The sequence below is a fragment of the Prunus dulcis genome, chromosome 8 (genome assembly GCF_902201215.1).
Source record: "Prunus dulcis chromosome 8, ALMONDv2, whole genome shotgun sequence".
In the NCBI taxonomy this organism is placed as follows: Eukaryota; Viridiplantae; Streptophyta; class Magnoliopsida; order Rosales; family Rosaceae; genus Prunus; species Prunus dulcis.
The window spans coordinates 3,606,313-3,629,316 of NC_047657.1; the positions used below are offsets into that span (position 1 = coordinate 3,606,313).

A 23,004-nucleotide genomic window follows, 5' to 3' on the forward strand; every position below is an offset into this window, starting at 1 on the left:
AGTAAGATTTTCCCCGCTTCTATAGTTGTCCATCGCTTTTGCTAGGGCATCTCTCCATTTTCCCAACTCTTTATTGAGAATTTTCCACCTACTAGATAATGTCATCTCCGTACGAGTCGACCCCGGAATTTTTTCACAAAATTCGGCATGAATTTTTTCCACATATGAAAAAATTTCATCTCATTGCCGGACACGGGACAATGACAAATTTGGAGCCAAGCCTCACACAAGGAAACATCTTCCATGGTGCTCCAAGCCCCTCCGGTTTCGATAGAAGAAGCCATAAAAATAAGAAATAAAAATACAAGGTGAAAGAGAGGAAAATGTTTAGTAAAGAGTGAATAATAGTAGAAGTATAATGAAATGTATGAGGATTGGTGTTGAAAGTGAAGGGTATTTATAGAAAAAAAAAATTCAAAACTTTTTAGAATTTTTTTTAAAAAATTTCGATTTTTTTTCATAATTTTATTACCCAAAAAATGTCAGCCGTTGGATTGGATTCGAAGAAGCAGATCGGAGCGCTGGGGGCGTGACACGTGGTTTCTTCCCGTTGGAGGTGGCGTCGCGCTGACGTTAGCGCACGCAGGTTCAAATTTTTTGAACCAGCGCGCTGACGTCACAACAAGCGGGCTTCACCTCGGGCTGAACTGGCCTTCGGGCCAACCCGAGTTGGTGGGACCGACTCCCAGCCCAAGCTTGGGCTCACCGCTGGAACGAGTTTTTTTTTTTTTCCCAGCCTTGGGCTCAGCTCATTACTGGAGTTGCTCTTAATGGTAAAAGTGAGAAACCTGCACGTCGCAAAAGTGAATTTTATCTAAAAAAAAAGATACATAATTGTCAAAATTGAAAATAAATATTACTTTATAACTGAAAATTGATGCTATTAAACTGAAATTGAAGTCATAAAGATACAATATCTAGGATGGGATTCAAAATTTAACAGAAGAAAAAATGAAAAAGAAAAATATCGAAATTAACCTTTCACATTACCCAAAAGAAAAATCGAAGAAGGAAGACCCAAGAAGAACAGAAGAAAAAGAGGGGTTTTAGTTGAGGGAGAGAGAGGAAGAGGGCCATTTGTGATCTTCTGCTCCGAAACTTCACTATTGATTCTCAGAGCATTCTTGAACTTTCTGTCCCACTAAACAGAGTGTTACGACCCGTACCCCAACGACTCACCACGACGTCGTGTTCGGCCGAAACGACGCCGGACGGCGTTGTTTCCCTCGAAGAAAAGAGGGGAGCGCAAGTGCTGGTAATGAACTGATTTTCATTTTTGCCGATTGAGAATTTTCATTCAGAAATCGATTGATTTTGACTGAAAGGAAGCGTTAATTTTTTTTATTTTTTGCAAGTAGTTTTCATTTGTGAGAAAATTGTGCGCGTCAGAAAAGATGGAGTCAGAGCCAGAGCACACACATACTGATATTGACCAAACTGAAGAACATTGCGCGCGTCAACTGCTATGTTTGACGGAACAACGTACTAGAGAAGAGCCACAGTACATACACATTGACCAAAATGAGTTCTCGCATAGAAGGTAAGCAAAATCTCTATCTTATTGTTTATTCTTTTGCTCCTTCGTTTTTTTTTTTTTTTTTGGTTTCTAAAGAGTTAGAATTTTTAACTTGCCATGGCATTTTGCAATTGGGTTTTTGGAAATTGAAGGGCTTTGGTTGATGACTTGTCAATTTGTCTTCTGGGTTTCTCAGTTTTTCGTCTGTAAGTGTTGTTAACGCAGTAATTGGCGAAGGAGACCATTCAGAGGACTGATTGCGTATTTCATTTTATTTGGAATTGAGGTTTAGGGTTTAGTGTATAAGATTATGGTTTCAAGTTAGTTTCTTTCTTGAAAATAGTATCCCTTGTGTTGCCATGGCTGAGTTAGAACTTTTACTTGCTAATCTGCTCAAGGAAAGCTTTATATAGTTGATTTATTTTTAGGTCAATATTTCTATAGTCGATTGTTGTTGGTTAAAATTGGTTTTACATTCTTATTTATGACATTGTTTTGTGCAGTCATGGTAAATATTGTAAATTACTTCTCTAGTCCATGCGTAGGACAATGTTATCCAAATGCCTTCACTTCCTTACAGACCTCATTACTTGGTTATTTTTTTGGGTGGAGTTTCAGGTCATAAATACTTAGTTATTTGCATTAGCAATTTAAAATTTAAATATATAACAAGTTTTCTTTCTATCTGTCTTTTTGTTGTTGTTGGTAGACATAAGACACAGACGGAGGAAGATATTGCTATATGTGAATGCAAGTATGATGAACATGATCCTGAAAGTGCATGTGGGGAGAGGTGCTTGAATGTACTTACCAGCACAGAATGCACTCCAGGATATTGCCCTTGCGGTGTCTATTGCAAGAATCAGGTAAATCTCTCTCTCTCTCTCGTCTCCCACCTCATCCATAAGAATTTTTGAATATGGATGCGTGTTTCTAGTATATATTTCCTCCGGTTCTTTTTTCCCTGCTCATACATAAGCCTCCATGGTGTGGCCATGTGTTAATCATAATTTTGTACATTTTGATGGTAAAAGATTCTAATACTTTTACTTATTTGTATTTTATTTATTTTCAAAATGAGTTTGTATATGCCAATTCATATTATACTGTTGTGATGTTAATCATGGTTATTGTTTTTGGTTGTGTTGTGCTTCCCCGGTTTTCTTCTATAAAAAAGGTTCAATTCTTTACAGAAAAGGATAAAATGTTATACACACACATGCATGCACTCCACTGCCTCTTACTAATAATTTTATTCTCACATATATATGTGTACATGAAAGTTGTCTTTGCTGTCTTTATGTGGTTGTCTATGTTTTGGAAATTAGGGTTTGACATGGAATTTAGGGTTTGTAAACTTTTATGGTTCAGAAGGGTATAGGTTGGATGTAGATGGAAATTCTGGACAATGGATACTTTTATGGGCTCTCTGGCTATTTGTATGGGATTTTTGTTTTTTTGGCCAGTAATAAGCTTTTAGATGAAAATATAAGATCACTTTATTAGCGTTTTATGATGAATAAGTAAAAACAATAGGAGCTGGTTGTGGAGTAGTAAAGAGAGTGAATCACTGTATAGGATTGGTAGTGCCTGCATATGTTTGAGAGGAATTAATCATTTTTCTTCATAGTGATAAGGAAATGGACAGAAGTGATTTGGTGTTGACAACCTTAGGTTTTTCCGAGCATGATCCAAGTTATAGAAAATATTATTTTGTGCTTACGAAAATGAAAGGCCTACTATTGGGGAACAACTCAGTATATCATTTCCATGGAGCATGTGCAATGGGTGAAAGATGAATTGAAGGGTGAATCACCTATGACCATAGCAATCACTTGTTAAAAATCTTGTTGATTCTACTTTTGAGCCTTTCAAGATGATTTGGAAGTTTTGTGTCTGTACTGATGTGATTTTATTTTGGCTTGTTATCCATGGGAAAACTAATGCATGTGAGATACTCTTAAAGAAGGAAGACCAAATGCTTGCTCATTGCCTTATTGGCCCATTTTGTGCTTTTCTAATGCATGTGATAGATATACTCTATTTGTCTTCTTACCTTTAATCCATAAATTTTTAATATTTCGAAAAGACAATCAGTATGGTGGTAAGACCATGGTTGTCACTAGATGTGAGAGTTCTCTGCCAGATGCGAGGCAAGTTCGTTTTGATAAGAACATGATAATATTTGTCACAAAAGGATTTTAAAAGGTGGGTGGGGAGAATTAGATGGGGTTGGCAATGACACTACTCTTCAATGTTTCTCTTTCATGGTCGCATCAATAACTTATCTTCATTTTTTTAAAACATTCTCTTTGCTGTATTATAGTTGCTTTTCTTTTTCCTGAAAGTATCGGGATAATGATGTACTTAGTGTGAGTTTAAGATACTATGAATCTTCAAATCCCTGTTCAAATTCTGTGAAACTATTATTACCCATATTTGATGTCTCATTTATTTGCTGTCAACAGAGATTTCAGAAATGTGAGTATGCCAAGACAAAGTTGTTTAGAACAGAAGGTCGTGGGTGGGGTCTTTTAGCAAATGAGAATATAAAGGTAATAGCTTACTAATTTATCTTGATCTGTTACAACTGTAAACTGGCATCTTGTTCTGTTATTTATCTTTGGCACTTTTGTTTGACTCCACTGAGAACATTGAAGCTTTATAAGTCTATGATTGAACTATAAATCATTTATTTATAGTTTGTTTATCTGTTGAGTGAATTTTTTAATCTCCTGTAAGCTTTTTAATTTGCTCTGTACAATGCAGGCAGGGCAATTTATTATCGAGTACTGTGGAGAAGTGATATCATGGAAAGAAGCAAAGCAAAGATCTCAAGCTTATGAAATTCAAGGTGATTTAATAGACTTATGAAATATATGTTTGTATTTATTTTGAAACTGTGTTCAACGTTTGTGCCTTGGTGCAGGTCTCAGGGATGCATTTATTATTTCTCTCAATGCCTCTGAGTCTATTGATGCCACTGAAAAGGGAAGCCTTGCTCGATTTATAAATCATTCATGGTGAGCCACGTCAGGCGGAATCTAATTTGGGGAAATGAAATATCTTTTGAACAACTAGCTGTTATCTCTTGTTTCTTTCTTACTTTCCTTTAGTTGAGAATGAGTTACAATCCTTTAATGTTTTCAGCAAACCAAATTGTGAGACAAGAAAGTGGAATGTGTTGGGGGAAATTAGGGTTGGAATATTTGCAAAACAAGATATATTGGATGGAACTGAGTTGGCATACGACTACAATTTTGAATGGTATGGGGGTGCTAAGGTTCGCTGCCTCTGTGGTGCACCGAGCTGTTCAGGATTTCTTGGGGCAAAATCTCGTGGTTTTCAGGTAATTTATTTATTGAAAGATGAAAAAATGTGTCCATTTGATCTGTGTTATAGAAGTTGTTGCATAGGTCCACATTACCTGTTTCCCTATTATAAAATTGTCTGGATATTGTATTGCACTGTCCTAGAACTAGCTGATATCCAACTTTAAAGGGGCTGTTATCTAGGAGGTTGGTGAAACTCACAATTGGAATGAAATAGAAAATTAAACATCTTGCCTTGGATGCATAATGCCAGTGCCTTAATCTTTCAAGTTAACTTTTTGTTTTTGTTTTTGTTTTTCTGAGCATGATCTCATTGTTAGTTTTGGAATCCTTTGCATAATGACCTTTCTTTGGAAGCTATCAACTATAAGGATCATAAGTACCGATTTTATAGTATAAAATGGTTTTAGGGATTTGTAGTGTCCATTGGTTTGCAATCCTCCTACAAACTTATATGAGGATATATGTCCGAAGGCATAGTGCTCAGAGTTTAGAGGCTTTGTCTCACTCAGCGAAAAGAAAACAAAAGCTTAAACTTAAACATTTTTAATTGTAGGCTCTCCTCCCAGAGACACAACCTGAAAATGCCTTAGGCATACAAGTGTTTTGCAGAATTTCTCAAAGGCCTAAGCTTTTTTGTTGAGGTGTATGCTGTATAAAACTCCTGTGTCACTTTTGAACACTTGCTATTCTCATTTTTCTTGATGCTGATAAAGAAAAAAGGGTTTTCCAGAGATCAAGATACTTCATTTAGGCTCTTAAATAAGAAAATTTATAAAAGGAGGTGTTTGGCAGGAGAGAAATATGGTTTCCTGTACTTTTCTGCTTTGGCAAGACTACTAACAACCTGATGAATAAAATTTTATGGTCGATCATGGGCCAGTTTATTGGGTTTCTTAAATGGTTTTTACTTTTGCCAAATTCGGGACTGAAATTGGGTTGTTTTTAACATGTTGGAATGGACTGAATGTGGGGTTGTCTATTGTGTTTAATGGGTGTCTCATGGACTTCTAAAGGCGTGACTTTAAAATAAGGGAGCTTCTAAATGCACTCTTCAATTTGATCAGTGCACTCGAAGCTTTAATAACATTTTTAATCAACATTGTAACCTTTGCAATGACTAAAACGAACTTAATACACTTCTAAAGGGTTTCCAATTACCATAGCTCACACTCAAGCTTATACCCAGCCTACCATCAAGTACCAAACAAAAACTCTATTACCAGCTTCAGAATCATCTTTTTCTCACTCCATAAACCCCAATCATATGATACCACCCATATTGAGTTCCCTTGGTCGGAGCATCAAATCATCATTTATGACGAGTCAGTGAGGATGGAAAGGTATGTTATTTGCCACAATAGTTGAGTTTTATTTATTTATCGTTCTTTTGTGCTACTAAAAAGGGGCTCATGTTTTGTTCGGCTAACCAGAGCTGAGCACCAAATGTACTGTGTGGTTATNGTGTGGCCGAAAAATGTTCCTCAAGTGCGGCCCAATATGGCTGCATTGTACATTTGGTGCGTGACTAAAATTGGCTGCACATCAACATGAAAGTGGAGCCAATAATAGCCACAGAGTTTTCTCTATGTGATGTATTCTCTAAATAGGACACTAACAAAATTCTTCATGTAAGCTTTCTTTCTCTAATGCAGGGTGAAACTTCTTCTCGGGGTAGTGGGGTTGGCTCAGAATGTGCAATGGACTACACGAGTGAATTTACGATGAATGAGGTACCTAAATTTTTTGCTAAATTGCCAGTCAGCTTGCTTTATTGTTAAATCGCCAACCAGCTTTATCGTTAAGTTGCTGACTGACTTGATCATTAAATAGCTTTGGTGTTTGGTCAAATTTTCTGTTTCACCAACATGGAAGTGCTGCCAATAATGACTGTAAAGTTTTCTCCTGTAACATATTCTCTAACTGAATACTAACAGAATTCTTCACTCAAACTTGTTTTTGCTAATGCAGGTTGATAATTCTACTCGAGATAGTGGGGTTAGCTCGGAATGTGTGATGGATTACACAAGTGAATTTACTACTTATGAGGTTACGAACTTGATCGTTACATAGCTTTGGTCCCAATAAAAGTCATACGGATATTTTGGATACTTACACACTAGTTTCTTTTGTTTTATAGATATTCAAGACTAGAGAGTCCTTAATGCAGTGGGCTCGTGAGGCTGGAAAGAGAAATGGGTTTGTTATTGTGACAATACGATCTGATTTGGGTGGTAAGAGTATGAAACCAAGAGTTACATTAGGCTGTGAGAGGGGTGGAAGATTTAAGGAGAAGAAAACTAAAGTCAATAAGGGTGCTAAAAAAAGATGTGGGACTGGCACGAAGAAGTGTGGGTGCCTGTTCACATTGAAGGGGGAGAAGTTGGCAAGTGGCAATGGATGGATGCTGAAGGTCTTATGTGGAGTGCACAACCATGCATCAAATGAGTATTCTGAGGGGCGTTCATATGCAGGGAGGTTGTCGGAGCAGGAGACTTCACTCTTGATAGACTTGTCAAAGAGTTTAGTACGGCCCAAAGAAATCCTGAACACATTGAAGCAAAGGGATGAACTCAATGCTACAACCATAAGGACGATCTACAATGCACGCCAAAGGCAAAGAGTTAAAGAGAAGGCAGGGAGGTCTCAAATGCAACAACTTTTATGTAGGTTGAATGAGCATGACTATGTTGAGTGGCATAGGGGTTGCCCTATATCTGGTAATGTGCTGGACTTGTTTTGGGCACACCCTGTGAGTTTGGAGTTGTTGCGTGCATTTCCAACCATTTTGATGATGGATTGCACGTACAAGACTAATAGGTATCACTATCCCCTACTAGAGGTTGTAGGCATCACATCAACTGATATTACATTCTCAGTTGCATTTGTTTTTTTAGATTCTGAAAAAGAAGATAACTATATATGGGCGTTAAGCAGATTGCGTGGTGTGATGGTGGAGTGCACTATGCCAAATGTTATTGTCACTGACCTGGATTTGCCATTGATGAGAGCTGTCGAGGTAGTATTCCCTACAGCCAGACATCTTTTATGCAAATGGCATATTAATAAGAATGTGCTGTCCAAATGCAAAAATTTGTTTGAGTCCAAGGAAAAGTGGGATAGATTTATAATGAAGTGGAATGTACTTGTGACGTCTCCTACGGAAAGTGATTACAAACGGGAGCTAGCAGTGTTACAGAGCGAATTTAGTATGTACACTGAGGTCATGGAGTATGTTATAAACACATGGTTGAAGCCTTTGAAGGACAGATTTGTGTCAGCTTGGACGGACATGATTATGCATTTTGGTAATGTTACATCAAACAGGTAGTTCTTGAAGTTATAATATAATTGGTCATGCCATATTACATCACTGGTTTAATATGAATTTGTGTTAACCTGTTGTATTTTTTTATGATTTAATAGGGCTGAGGGTGCACATTCCAAGCTTAAGAGGGAACTTGGTTTGAGTCAGGGGAATTTTGAGGGTTCTTTTGAAAATATACACTCTCTCATCGAGTTACAACACATTGACATAAAGACATCTTTTGATAAGTGTTCGACAGTCGTGCAACATAACTTCAAGTCTTCAGAATTCAAATATTTGAGAGGAGTCGTATCTATTTTTGCATTGGAGAAGGTGTTATCTCAGTCCAAGCTAGCCGCCTCAATTGGTGTTGATGCTTTGGCATGTGGTTGTGTCATACGCCGTACCCATGGTCTACCTTGTGCCCATGAGATTGCAGAATACAAGAGGGATTGTAGGCCAATTCCTCTCGAGTCTCTTGACCCCCATTGGACGAAACTTGATTTACTGCCTCCTAGTTCTATTCAGGATTCCATGGATGTGAATGAGTTTCCGGAGTTGAAGTTGCTTCAGCAGTACTTTCTGGAGGCAAACAAAGATAATAGGTTGATGCTAAGGAAAAGAGTGAGAGAACTTGTAGCACCCTATACAACTACTCTTGTTGAACCAGGAATCAAGTCTAGATTACGAGGTCAATTGAAGGAGAAAATTGATATGTCCAGTCGACGAGACCCATATGCTTTTGAATTGAGATCTGCATCTGTGGATAGTCACTCACCTAGCTTTACAGGTGATACAATGGATGTTCCGCAAAATTTTGCACATAAGAAAACGGAGCGAACAAAGGAGAAGGTAATAAAGATACCCATTACTAAATTGAAGATGATATAGTTACCCATTTATTCATAACAATTTATATTCATACAGGTGTACCAGACATTGACGGTGAAAGGTATTTCGTATATTGATGCGTTCCCAGTTGGATTGAGGCCCTTCATTCAGCAAGTCAAGGATGTATGTCATGATGGTCACTGCGGGTTTAGGGCAGTTGCTGATTTAGTGGGATTGGGTGAGAATGGATACTTGCAAGTGCGTAATGACTTGCTCACTGAGTTGTCTTCATATTCTGCGCATTATGGCGAGTTGTATGGCACCACAGACAGAGTTCGTGAGTTAGCACAGATACTATCATTCTTTGATGAGGGTAGAGCGCCATTTGACAGATGGATGACGATGCCTGACATGGGTCATCTTATAGCATCATGTTATAAGGTTGTACTTTTCCACTTGTCAGCTACTCAGTGCCTTACGTTCCTGCCTCTTCGATCAGCACCAGTTCCTTTGCCAACACGTAGACACATTGCCATTGGTTTTATGAATGACTGTCATTGCGTGGAGGTATGATAGCAATAATTTATGATGTGTACAGTTTTCTTGTAGAAAGACATTTAAGATTAATGTAACATATGTTTCTTGTAGGTGTTCTTAAGGCCAGGGCATCCTGTGCCTCCTGTTGCATCTGATTGGATCAGATGTCATACGCCAGCAGCACAAGGATGGGACTCTTTGTATACTAGTTGTATTTCACGCTTCAAATCTCTTGTCAGCTCGGACCAAATCTGACTTGGTCAGGTGTATGTCACAAGTTCAAACTGTTTCAGAACACGCTGAGGATGGTAAGGTTAGATCACATATATGCACCCGAAAAGAAGGAGAGGTGATGAAGTGGATGTTGCTCCCAAATCCCACCATAAGGAACCCAAATTACCTACACAAATAATGGCAACGAATATTTGAAATGATATACATAAAGGGAAAGTGATAAACCTAATAGTATGGACAGAGGACGTCTCATACCTCATCAATTGCGAAAGCATCCAACTCCTCTCTTATGCTGCAAATCATTCATAGTGGCAGCTTTGATAATATCCAATGATACACAAGCGGTTTGTCTGAGATATAGTTCATGTTACAACATGTCTCAAAGAGCAAATAAGCTTACATTCTCACACCTCTAAAAGCTTCGAGTGTCCCGCTGTCTGTCTAATACCATACCTGGTTATGTGCCCCAAATGTAAATACATGTAGTTGGGGGACGCAATTCCCCATCTCACCTCACCGAACTCCATAAGCATATGAAACTAGATTATGCACACTTGTGCACCGCTCTTATCAGTGAAGAATGTACATCTCAACATACAACAAATGCTCTCGTATCCTGATTGTGCACATATCAGCACAACTGAGAATAATTGAAAATCCTCTAAAACTCTTCATTAATTTCTATTGGTCCCTCAACCAGTTGTGTTTTGAAATATAAAATCTGCATACTGCAAACTAATTTCTCTACGTTGTATGGTTTTTCCTGTCCTATGTATTTTTAATTCTGTCCTTGTTTTGTAGGGCAGGTTTTTTCCCATCTGATTTCATTTAAATTCTTTGCAGTTAGCATTGCGCATTCATAGGATTTCTGGTGTGCGTTTGCTGTTATTTTACTTTTGCTCAAGATATTGTTTTGCTTATGACTATTTATTAGTAGCAGTTATAATTGTGCATCTTTAGAATTTCCTGTGTGTTTGATGTTAACTTTCTTTTGTTCAATAATATTATTCATCACAGTGTTTAATGTTATGCAACTTTTTCCAAACAGGAGGATACTTACCTATGGGAAGACGATGATGACAGGTAACGTTTACGCGTATACCTTAATGCATTTGTCTTAAAAGTTCTGTTTTGTGCAGAAGTGATCCACTGCAGGCACTTGCTTGTAATTTGGTTAATAGTTTCATATTTTAGTTATTACCCTTCTAAATTTTGTTCCCTTTAGTCTAGTTCATCTTGATTGTGTAAGAGGTTACCAATAATTGGTAATCTAGCACTGACATTTCTTCGAAGCTGTCATGTTCCTGTGCCCTGACACAATGCTTGACCCTGTTCGTGGTCTTGTGTGTATTTTCTCAACACTTTATCGACACTTTCCCAACACTTTCCTGACAAAGTTGAGGCGAAATTATAATATTTTTCTTAAGAAATTGTAAGAAATTAGAGGATGTTATGTACGTTAATGGGAGTCTTCGGATCCAAAGTTATGGTTGGCTGCTTATGGATCTACACACAAAGTTCAAGCCTTAGCTACAAGTTGACTTAGCCAACCTTGTCTCAGTGTTTGGAGATTTATTTGAGTGCTTATTCTCTTATGTTATTGTTATTTTTATGCTAATATTACTATAATACTTAGGGAGCTAAGACTTAAGTGTGTATTATTATTTCATTTTTTATTATTGGATTGGATTTATTCTGATGTAATGCTTTATGTTGAGTTAGGACTTTGGTTTTACATGCTTTCAATGAAATTTTTGACAATTAACTTTGGATGAATTAGTTACAAACTAATTATTCATGCATAAAGATGAAACTAAATTTTAAAACCCTAAAACCATATTCACTTACTTTCTGTGTCCATGGTGTGGGGTATCTTAATTTGGTAAAATTCGTAATGAGTGATGTAGTGTTATGTTGCATGTTGGTGTCTACTTCATAGTTTATAATTCTCTTCTTTTTTAAAAAAATTTTAATCATCAGTAGTTCTATAGTTTGCATATTTTGCCTTGTCCATCTCTTTATGTACCTTTTCTCTTCTTTAATAAAATATGTTGTGTTTCCTACAAAATGTAACTAGTTTTACCTTGCTTAACTCTTCAGCAATTTAGACATTAACTGATCTACATGGAAAGAAAGAAATCTTCAAATGAGTGAGTTTTGTAGAAGACTTCATGAATCAGATGAGTGGATCAGTTGCAAATAGTTTCCACTTCTCTGGTGGGGCTGGTGATCTTGTTAATTTCAGCAAACACGTCTTAGGTTTTGTTTTCCATTTTGTGGCCTACGTGGTTGAAAGGTGTAGGTTTATGATGCAGTTTTATCTCGAGTGTATCTTCAATATCAAAATAAAATCTTTCGAAAAAATGCACACCCACTCTCATGTACACATGCATATTTAGAGATCTTATGTAGACTTGTGCATTCCTTTTTATGATTTATCTGCCATACTTGAGTTATATTTAACTGCCTGTTGGTGTCAGGTATTCAGTTGAGAAAATTCCGCTATATGATTCTGCAGAGGATGAGCCTTCCTCGAGGCTCTTCAAGACTGTCAACTCCTCAAGTTCTGAATTTGATGTTGATGGGATGATGATCAATGTCAATGTGGATTCTGGACATCAGTTGATGTCTACTGCTCTTGTTGTGCAATCACTTGATTCTGTTCCAATGGAGGGTGTAGTGATGGGGGTAAAAACAGAAGTGAGTGAGGAGAGGAAACTTTATTCACAAGAAAATCAACCACCTTTTTCAAGAAAGAATGCAATGATATCTCGTATCCGCAGTAATACTGCATGTCGCAACTATCACATTGGATCAGGATCCATGCCAAACAAAAGATCAAAACAATACTCTAATGGAAAGGTGAAACATGGTGCACAAAAGCAAGTTGACGCCAAGTCTTTTGCTTCGCTTTTAGCATCAAGGGAAGCACAAGAGGAAATTTTAAAATATGAGGTATTTATCTTTTCATTTTTTAAATTAATCTGTTCTATATATAGAAGTGTATGTCTTATAACATTCAGCAGACCAAAATGCCATATTATTAATAATTATCAGCTCATCTATATAATCATCTAAGCTTAGTTGGTATACATATGTTTATTTTCAGTTTAAAATTACGTATAACTCTAATGACCAATAAAATACCCCAGCAGTTAAAAGTAGCCATAATATAGTTTATACCTAATATATCAAGCAAGCATACCTTATCTTTTGTGATGTTAGCCAAAACAAAAAACCAAGATTGATAGCGTATGATAGTAGAAGAGCATGTGATTTTTGGTGTGACCATCTGAGGTAGTACTGTCCATTATTTCACAAACCTTGTATTAAAAAGATATTTTGTTAAGGTAGTACAATACTGTATAATTAGAAAAGAGAGATCTGGAGGTGCCCAATAGATAAATTAGAAAAATTCCGGCAGCACACCGCCCTTTGGCATCACACTGAAGGTGCCTTGAAATCTCTCCGAGCCAACCTGTGCTTTCACACATCAGCAGGAATATAATTTACTTAATGGAATATCATTTATTTATTTTGTATAATTTTTTAATCTTCAATCCCAATTTCATGTACATAAAAGTTGTGTATAGCAACATTTGTGCTTGAAGTATTTTCCTATGTCATTGTACACTATTAGTACCGTTTAAGATTTCAACTTAAATGATTTTATTATATGCTATTAGCGCCTGGCACATGATTTTATTGTTACTATTATTATCAAATTGTTCACTTTGAAAATTTTCTTCAGTGTATGAAAAATGATGCTGCCACTCATCTTGAATCTTTATACAATGAGATACGACCTGCCATTGAAGAACATGAAAGGGACAGCCAAGACAGCGTAGCTACCAGCGTAGCTGAGAAGTGGATTGAAGCCTGCTGCTTGAAACTGAAGGCAGAATTCGACCTTTATTCTTCCATTGTTAAAAGCATTGCCTGCACTCCACGAAGGGGCCAAGCTGAACCTTATGATGGTAACAATGAGAATGAAATCAAGTACCTGCAGAACTGATCTTTGTTCTCAGTTCGTTCTTTGGTTTGGAACAGATGCGTTTGGATAAAGCCGCATCAGATTGAATTGTAACTGTTCAGTCTATTTTAGAATCATCAGACTTACACCATGGTTATGGGATTACTGTTCCATGTTTAGTGTTGTGATATATTTCCAGAGATCTTTCTTTAAAAAGAAAATTATTCAGGTTTCTTGGTATGTTTGGACTACATAATGCTTTAACTAAGAAATGAAAAGGGGTTACTATACAAACACCCTTTTTTATTATTTGCGTTTTCACAATGTGAAATGGTGCTTTTTCTTTTGGGTTAACTGTGAATCTACCTCCTGAATGTGTACGCTACTTTCAATTTGCACTCTAGAAAATTAAGTATACGAATTATTTTTTATCTCCAATTCCCCCCTAGCGTCTAAATCAACTTTTTGACATCCAATAGTCTGTCAAATTGTCATTGTTCAAGGGTAGTTTTGTCTCTCCACCCTAATATTCCAATTACACAAGTCGCCGATTTAAAAAGAAATAAGAAAAACAAGTCATTGAAGGGTCAATTCGCCCAACTATTACTAAAGTAAGGTTTGTTTTGGGAAAGAAGAGATTCGACGATTCAACACTGAATAGATGATTTGAAGACTTGAGGGTTTCAAATCAGTGAGATTCTTGAATACAAGCTTGTGGATTTGGCGAAATATGGCTCCGATTATGCGTAGCAGTGGTTGTCCTCCAAAGTACAGCAAATCTTCTTTTTTCTCTCTTCGAATCATTGTGGTCCAGTGATGTCGATAGAATAGTGTTTCTTATCTTCCTTCTGTACAGTAGTTTGGCTGGAATTCTTCATTTTTGGTTTGGATGATATTCCTTTATGAAAAGGAAATATATTTGTGGTCCCAAGGGTAGTGCATGTGATTTGTATGTGCTTGGTCTATAACTTTTGGTTTTGTCTGATGTGAGCAAGTTTTTGTTATGTCAAAAGTAAATGTGTTGTTATGGTTGTAAATTAAGTTGTTGATGACATTAAGTGTTGTTTATATATACATTTTATTTCTACCTTTGTAGCTGATCCAGATAACTTCACTATGGAGATTCACCATGGAGGGAATTTTTTAAAGGGGAAATATTTGGGTGGTAGGGTTTAATGGATAGATAACTGTATTGGGGATCATTTTTCAATGTTGAACATGTATGACATTGCTACATCACTTGGATACAACCAATTTAAAACGTGTTTTCACTATAGGAGCACAACAAAGGCTTTTCTTCCACTAGAAACAGATGGCCATGTACTTGAGTTTGTGCAGCAAATTCTGTCATCTAGGGTTCAGAATTTGTACCTCTCACATAAGCCAGAACCCCCCTGTTAGAGAGTCAGGCATCTGCATCTACACCTACATTTCACTTTGATGGTAAGCTTCACCGAAATTTACACCAAGTTGATGTAGAAGTTGATCTGAATACTTCATATTGTGGTTAGTGGGGTAATGGTTGGGATAATTTGTGGAGTTATTAGGGCAGAGAGACGAAACTACCTGAACAGTGACAATTTGATGGACTATTAGATGTCAAAGAGTTGATTTAGAAGATAGGGGGGAATTGGCGGTAAAAAATAATTCGTATCCTTAATTTTCCAAGAAAAAAAAAAAAGTTATGGTGCAAATTGAAAGTAGCGTACAAGTTCAAAGGGTAGATTAACAGTTTTTGAGGCCCAAAAAAGTCACGAGAAGCCCAAAGACATTTAAAGCCAAATATAACATACAATGTTGGTCATGCGTTAATCCAAGCTGTATTTTGGGAATTAATTTATTAAATAAATATAGAAATAGTGTGCATGTCATGCCAATAGTACATTTTTCATATGTCAATCACCTACCAAGCTCACATGAACCCAAGTCATGTGGTTTACGGGGCTTGCACAAAGGATTGTGGTGTGGAAGGTTACAGAGGTCCACAAGGCCCACAAAACTCTTGGATAATAAAGACTTTGGGCTAGCTACTTGGGAGCACCAAAGTCCAAGCCCATTACTTGGAGTTCTCCAATGTAGGTGAGCAAATGAGATATTTTTCAAGCACTTCTTTTTACCCATAGGAAATAGTCATTTTCCAATGCCTAGCGTTACCCTATGGAAATAAGAATGTCCCAATGCTCCTTTTTACCCGCTGGAAACAAGCCAATTCCAACACTTCTTTTTACCCATAGGAAATAGTCATTTTACAATGCCTAACTTTACCTACTAGAAATAAGAATGTCTCAATGCCCCCTTTTACTTGTTGGAAATAGATTAGCTCCAACACTTTCTTTTACCTATTGGAAATCAAAGAGAGCCTTCACCTTCTATAAATTGGGAGGGGCATTGCTCAGCCAAAACCAAACCCTCTTGGTTGCGGCAAGCTTCTCAGCAACCATGAGAACTCACTTTCCTTTAGCTGCTGCAAGCATTCCAGTAGCCTTCACAGTCATTCCTGAGCCATCAACCTCCATTGTTGGAAGCATCCCAGCAACCATTGACCAACATCTCTTGGTTGCTCAAGCATATCAACAACTATTAGACCACTTTCCTTCCTCCCTTCGGCTGCTGCAAGCATTCCAGCTGCCATCCTAGTCATTCCTCAGCCATCACAACTTTGTCTTCTACTTTCTCACCCTTGAAATCCATCATCTTCTCCATAAAGCCTCACCAAGCATAACTCCAAGCTTTTCCATCATTCCAAGCTATAAACACCATACCCTTCAAACCTCAAGCTTTTCCTCCCATCCTTATTCTCTTGAAACTCTTAAATCTCCATAGCCATAGCCACAAACAGAAGATTATCAACACCCAAACTCAAACATATCTAACACCAAGCCAAGCACATGCATTTTCATTTGCTAAACTTATGGGTCTTTAGCTCCTAACTCCAAGCTCTCATGCCAAGCCTAGTAGTATCTTGATTCACCAAAGCAAACTCTCATGCCAAGCCTGTGCAACATTAATGCACCATGTTCAACTCTTCGTCAAGTTGCCGGAAACATCAGCACAAAACACGCAGCTGCTGGAAAAAGAACAAAGTACTCCCCTGGGACTTGCTTCGCCCTCGGGATACTTTAGGTCTAGTTCTCGCTAACTCAAAAAAAAGGGGCAACAAAGGCTTAGTTCATCACTCTATGGTGGTCCAAGAATCAACAAGCCCGAATAAGCCTTCCGATTGAAAAAGACCCCAACATAAATGGCAACTCTGTTGGGGACTAGGACATTAGTCTTGTAGTGGCTCCTAAAAGATCACAAGCTTTAAAATTAGTATTCACGCAACTACACTACAACAAAATTTAAAGATAAGAGCATTCTCTTTGATTTTGCTTTGTTCTGTTGTTCTTTTTTAAAAAAAAAGGGATGCAAAAATATTTTTAATATTTTCTCTTATGTTGTAGATATACATTCTCAGACAAAACATCTTGCGAAAGGCCTATGGGGGCTTAGGTGAATCCATCATTGCAAACAGCACATGCAAACATCAAATGACTTGGGGGCTTCATGCCAAGCAAAAGAGAGAGACAAGAATCCAGAAGCTGCTATAAATTTCAGTTTTCCTCAGGGAGGAAAGCAAACTGTTTGTTTGAAGCAAATTGCAAGAAGAAACCAAAAAAAAAAAAAAAAATCTTCAGTAAAGCAGAGATCTTCTTTGAAGCAAGTTGCAGGAGAAAAAAAAAAAAAAAAACAAGAAGGCACCTACTCTGTTTCTTGACCCCGAGTAAGCCAAAGAGTACATAACCCAACTTTGCAACCAATTGCTGATCCCAACAAGCTAACTCGGGGGCTAGACAAACAAGCAAAGCCATCCACCTTTTTTGCCATATAGTAAAAATCATCTCTTTGATTACAACAAGCCTAGACAATCCTGCATTATGGTGACAAACAGTTTTCTATTTTCCCTTTTTGAAATAAGCTAATTACTGCCAACTCAACAAGCCATCTACCTCTGAGTTTCCACCAGTAATCAGCACACCTAACCTTTGTCAAAAATCAATTTGGAATTCGGTGCCAAACATTATGCTTTTTCAAGACCTTAACCTCTTGGGGGGCTTACCCATGTTAAAACATGGTACCATTCAGACTCAAGCAACCTCATGTTGTAAGTGATGAAACAGGACCTCTGCAACATGCCAAGAAGGAGATTACAACATGCCAAGCAAATCAATCAAGCCAAATTTACATGAAAAGAAAAGAAAAAACCAACTCAAGCACAAGTCAAGCATCTAGCACATAAATTTCTGGAAACTTCAAATTTTCTCATGTCATACCAGGCTATACCTTGATTCCAAGAAATTGTATGACTCAACTTCATTCCATTCTCATGCCAAACCAAGCTAAATCTTGATTAGATTATCTACATCCTGATAGCAAGTTTAAGCTATATCATTCCTAGCCAAGTTACATTCTTCCAACACCTACTCCACAAGCAAAGAATTTCCAGCACCTGCCCTATTTTAAACATCCTTCCAGCACATGCCCGATTTCAAACATCCTTCCAGCACATGCTCGATTTTAAACATCCTTCAGTGTCTATGATTCATAACCTCCAGAACTCAATCCATCCTTACAACAATTAAACAAACTCATTGCATCTCTAAAAGAACACTCAAAGTCACCTTAACAACTAGCTTGTTCTCTGTCTCACCCAAAGTCTCCCTGGTCAAGCGGTTCAAATCCTCCAGAAGCCTTCATATCGCAAGTCAAGGTGTAAGCAACCAAAACTCACCTTCATGCTATCAAGTTACTAGTGAATCAATAAGAAAATGGGACTTCTCATACTTTGGAGCCTCTCAATCGAGTTTGAAAAAGATATAGACATTGGAGAGGTACTCATGAAAAAAAAAAAAAAAAAACAGAGGTGCCAGAAGCATATTTTCCTACATTCATCCATTCTCCACTTGCAACATCCAACAACTATCGCCTCCTCATGCAATTCCTTATATCTTTGAAATCAATCATTTCTGTTGTAAATCGTAACGTCCTCATCGTCATCATTCTTCTCAAACAAACTTGAGATGCTCGTTTTTTTGAAGATGAAAGTTGTCTCCCTCACATGCTGACTTTTGAAATTGCACCAAAAATCATTTTTTGCATATCTTATATAAAAAAAAAAAAAAAAAAAAAAAAAAAAAACTCCTGCAAAGTAGAAAAATGATGCATAAGCAGCAAGCAAACTCATCAACCAAACATTTGATGAATTCACATGGCATAAAACCAATCCACATGCCAAGAAATTTCATTTCATTCATGCATTCCAAGCAATTCAGGCATTTCAAGCAAATTGAAGAACCCATGCTCTTGCGACAATACCATACAAAATCATGCTCTCACGACAATATTGATCAAGATCATGCTCTAGCAATGCCCAGATCAGCACTCAATGCCAAGAGAAAGGATATGCTAAATTCTCAAACAAAAGCAACATGCCAAGCAAAACTTATACACAAGCTTTCCAACCATTCTAGCTAGAACATTCCACCTTTGGAAAATCACTAGAAATCAAGCTTACAACCAACAAATCTCAAACTTACCAGATATATCAAGCTTCATTTTTCCAAAATTTCGTTGCATTTAGAGCTAGGGAAGCATGTCAAACAGATTCTCAAAACATGCTATGCAACAGAAACTGGACAATTCCAGCAGCTTAGCCCTTTGAAATTGCACCAAAAATTCATTTTTCCTTCAAATGGCAAAAGACCAGTTCCAACACAGCCATTGAGAAGTCTGTTTTCATGTCCAACTCAGATTCCAAGAAAAACATTTCAAAAGTTCAAAGAACAGCCCACAAGCTACTTTGAGATATTTTGACAAACACTTGGCATGCATTACCGAAGTGAGCTTGTATGACTCTTGTTTATCACCAAGCTAGAATCCTAAACCAGAAGCTCAACCTCAGAATTTGACTTCTAGTTCACAAATTCTGGGAAATACAGAGGAGCTCAAGCATTCAAGCATAGAAAACAAGCAAGCAGCAAAGGCATCAACATCAATTCAAGAACATGCTTCAGAAAAATAAAGGCAGAGAACACTACAATTGTTGGATAATCTTCAATTTTGGATATGTTATAAACAACATAATTTCAAGCATATTTTGTGAAGCAAGTGCAATCATCCAAGTATCAGAAATTAAAAATACATGTAGAAACAAAATCTGAAGAAACTCACCAGCCATGAATGAACACTGAAGCTGCAGACCAACTTTGTGGCATCAGAAAAAATCTACAAATTCTACAAATTTTACAGGCTATAGTACTCGAGCAGATGAACAACTTTCATCAAGGAACTTTTCTGATCCGAGCTTTCGAAATATGACTTATGTACTGATGCACAGTACCCACGGATTTGAATCTTGAAAAGAGAAGAAAGAGTTGTAGGGAGAAGAAGCCATGCGCCATCATGCCAAATGGTCACCATTGCAGCAAAATGATGCCCCAAGTTCGTTGCACCATGATTCAATCAAATACCAAGAAGGTCATGCTACGAGCTCATGCAAAGCGAATGTTTTCATGATGGCTAGCATGCACTTAAGGGTTGAGAAACTGATTCTTTACATCCACAACCATTCAGAGAGAGCAAGCATCCCCTCTCACTATTGGAACTCTTCAATTTTGAGCTCTTCCTTCCCTTTTTCTCTTCTGGCAAAGCACGCAAAAGCCTGACACAGCTTTTGTCAAGCTGCCGGAAATTTGCTAAAACCACTCATTCTTCCACCCTCATCTTTTCCTCTTTTCTGTCTCTCAAAATTCCCTCTCCCCTTACTTTGAACCCCTGTTTCTCATGGGAAATATAAACCCTCTTTCTCTCTAATGTTAAACTCATAAATGTTCAGCTTCCATGCCATGAACTTCTCAAGCCAAGCCAAGATATTCATCTGTCAGCAACTATTGGTTTTGTTGGAAAAGGAAACCAAGATGTTTCCTAAGGCTCCATGAACCTTTCGAAGCACCCTTGGGGCCTAATGCTTAAACTCAGACACAGAAGCAACTCTACCCACTTGCTCTTCACAGCAGGCCAGGCTCATCTGTAGCTGCTGGAACAAAAAAGCCCTTACATAAATGCCAAAACCCAAACACTCAAGCACATCCACCATGCTAAATAGCCCAAAAGCTATACTAAGCCATGTCACTTTAGCCAATACCAAGCATACAAGCCAAAGCTTAGTGTACAAGCCAATACCAAGCATACAGGCCAATGCCAAGCGTACATGCCAATGCCAAGCATACAGGCCAATGCCAAGCATCCAAGCCAATACCAAGCATACAAGCCAAAGCCAAGCGTACAAGCCAATACCAATCATACATGCCAATGCCAAGCATCCAAGCCAATACCAAGCATACAAGCCAAAGCCAAGCGTACAAGCCAATACCAAGCATACAAGCCCAAAATCAAGTGTACATACCAATGCCAAGCATCCAAATCAAATACTAAGAATACATGTCACCATCAAGCATACATGCCAATACTAAATATACACGTCAAAACCAAGCATGCAAGCCAATATCAAGCATACAAAACTAATACAACTCTTGCAAACTGCAACCATACCAAATCAAGAGTCACTAGTCACTGAAGCACATCAATCATGCAAGCTAACTTATTTTGGGTTAAAATTCAATCAAGCCTTATCTCTTATGTCATGCCGCAAAATAAGCCAACTTTTGGTAACCCAAGTAAGTAAACTCCGATATTACAGTGTATAGGAAAGTTCTTCAAGGCAACACCTTAGGTGTCTAAGAAGATGGGGTATTTAGCGGGATCATTGCAACCCCTCCAACCTTCCCGGAAAAGACCTGGCTGTGATTTTGAAGACTCTTAACTAGTTATCCTTGAGTTGCTCATCGTTACATATAAATAAATATATATATATATATATATATAACCAAGCTAACAGTTGCTAAAACCATGCTAATCTTCATGCCAAGAAAAACAAAACGACTACGGCTAATGAAGCAAGCATGGATATTTCATGCATATTGAAGAACCAGCCATGCCATGCCACTGCCAATTATTTTGGGCTGAAATTGATTATTTTGCTTATCTCGCTGCCACTTCATGGCCCCAATAATCAATGGGGCTAATGTTGAGGCCCAAAAAAGTCACGAGAAGCCCAAAGACATTTAAAGCCAAATATAACATACAATGTTGGTCATGCGTTAATCCGAGCTATATTTTGGGAATTAATTCATTAAATAAATATAGAAAGTGTGCATGCCATGCCAAGCCAATAATACATTTTTCATATGTCAATTACCTACCAAGCTCACATGAACCCAAGTCATGTGGTTTACAGGGCTTGCACGAAGGATTGTTGTGTGGAAGGTTATGGAGGTCCACAAGGCCTATGGAAACTCTTGGATAATGGAGACTTTGGGCTAGCTACTTAGGAGCACCAAAGTCCAAGCTCATTACTTGGAGTTCTCCAATGTGGGTGTGCAAATGAGATATTTTTCAAGCACTTCTTTTTACCCATAGGAAATAGTCATTTTCCAATGCCTAGCTTTACCCACTGGAAATAAGAATATCCTAATGGTTCCTTTTACCCGCTGGAAACAAGTCAATTCCAACACTTCCTTTTACCCATAGGAAATAGTTATTTTTCAATGCCTAGCTTCACCTACTAGAAATTAGAATGTCTCAATGCCCCTTTTTACCTATTGAAAATAGACATCCAACACTTCCTTTTACCTATTGGAAACCAAAGAGAGCCTTCACCTTCACAATTATTCTTGAGCCATCAACCTCCATCGTTGGGCTGCTGGAAGCATCCCAGCAACCATCGACCAACATTTCTTGTTTGCTTAAGCATACCAGCAACTATCGACCACTTTCCTTCCTCTATTCGGCTGCTGCACTAGCGGCCATCCTAACCATTCCTCAGCCATCACAACCATGTCTTCTACTTTCTCACCCTTGAAATCCATCAGCTTCTCCATAAAGCCTCACCAAGCATAACTCCATGCTTTTCCTTCATTCCAAGCTGTAAACACCATACCCTTCAAACGTCAAGCTTTTCCTCCCATCCTCCTTCTCTTGAAACTCTTAAATCCCCATAGCCATAGCCACAAACATCAAATTATCAACACCCAAACTCAAGCATATGTAACATCAAGCCAAGCACATGCATTCTCATTTGCTAAACTTGTGGGTCTTTAGCTCCTACACTCCAAGCTCTCATGCCAAGCCTAGTAGTATCTTGATTCACCAAAGCAAACTCTCATGCCAAGCCTGT

The 23,004-nt window shown here is 37.8% G+C and overlaps 1 protein-coding gene across 7 annotated transcripts; it reads left to right on the forward strand.

Annotated features, from left to right (window-relative positions):
* The first annotated feature begins 962 nt into the window (after positions 1–962).
* Positions 963–14,036, forward strand: LOC117636652 (histone-lysine N-methyltransferase ASHH1-like). 7 transcript variants are annotated; one of them, XM_034371259.1, is made up of 15 exons: positions 963–1,255; positions 1,359–1,540; positions 2,226–2,382; positions 3,985–4,071; positions 4,286–4,370; positions 4,446–4,539; positions 4,667–4,865; positions 6,504–6,581; positions 6,820–6,897; positions 6,989–8,175; positions 8,275–9,007; positions 9,083–9,553; positions 9,635–10,840; positions 12,238–12,712; positions 13,509–14,036. In XM_034371259.1, exons 2-13 carry the CDS (start codon positions 1,395–1,397, stop codon positions 9,776–9,778), a joined length of 3,459 nt encoding a protein of 1,152 aa, XP_034227150.1. In that variant the 5' UTR covers positions 963–1,255; positions 1,359–1,394; the 3' UTR covers positions 9,779–10,840; positions 12,238–12,712; positions 13,509–14,036. The 7 variants fall into 7 exon arrangements, with proteins under 7 accessions (XP_034227150.1, XP_034227151.1, XP_034227152.1 ...); XM_034371260.1 differs by lacking the exon at positions 13,509–14,036 and having other exon boundaries at positions 9,635–9,831; positions 10,806–10,840; positions 12,238–12,317; XM_034371261.1 differs by lacking the exon at positions 13,509–14,036 and having other exon boundaries at positions 9,635–9,836; positions 10,806–10,840; positions 12,238–12,316.
* Positions 14,037–23,004: the final 8,968 nt, after the last annotated feature.

Coding starts and splice junctions, on each gene's coding strand:
- LOC117636652 (XM_034371259.1), top strand. CDS start 1,395: ATGGAGTCAGAGCCAGAGCACACACATACTGATATTGACCAAACTGAA. Junction 1,541..2,225: donor AATGAGTTCTCGCATAGAAG/GTAAGCAAAATC, acceptor TGTTGTTGGTAG/ACATAAGACACAGACGGAGG. Junction 6,898..6,988: donor GTGAATTTACTACTTATGAG/GTTACGAACTTG, acceptor TTTGTTTTATAG/ATATTCAAGACTAGAGAGTC.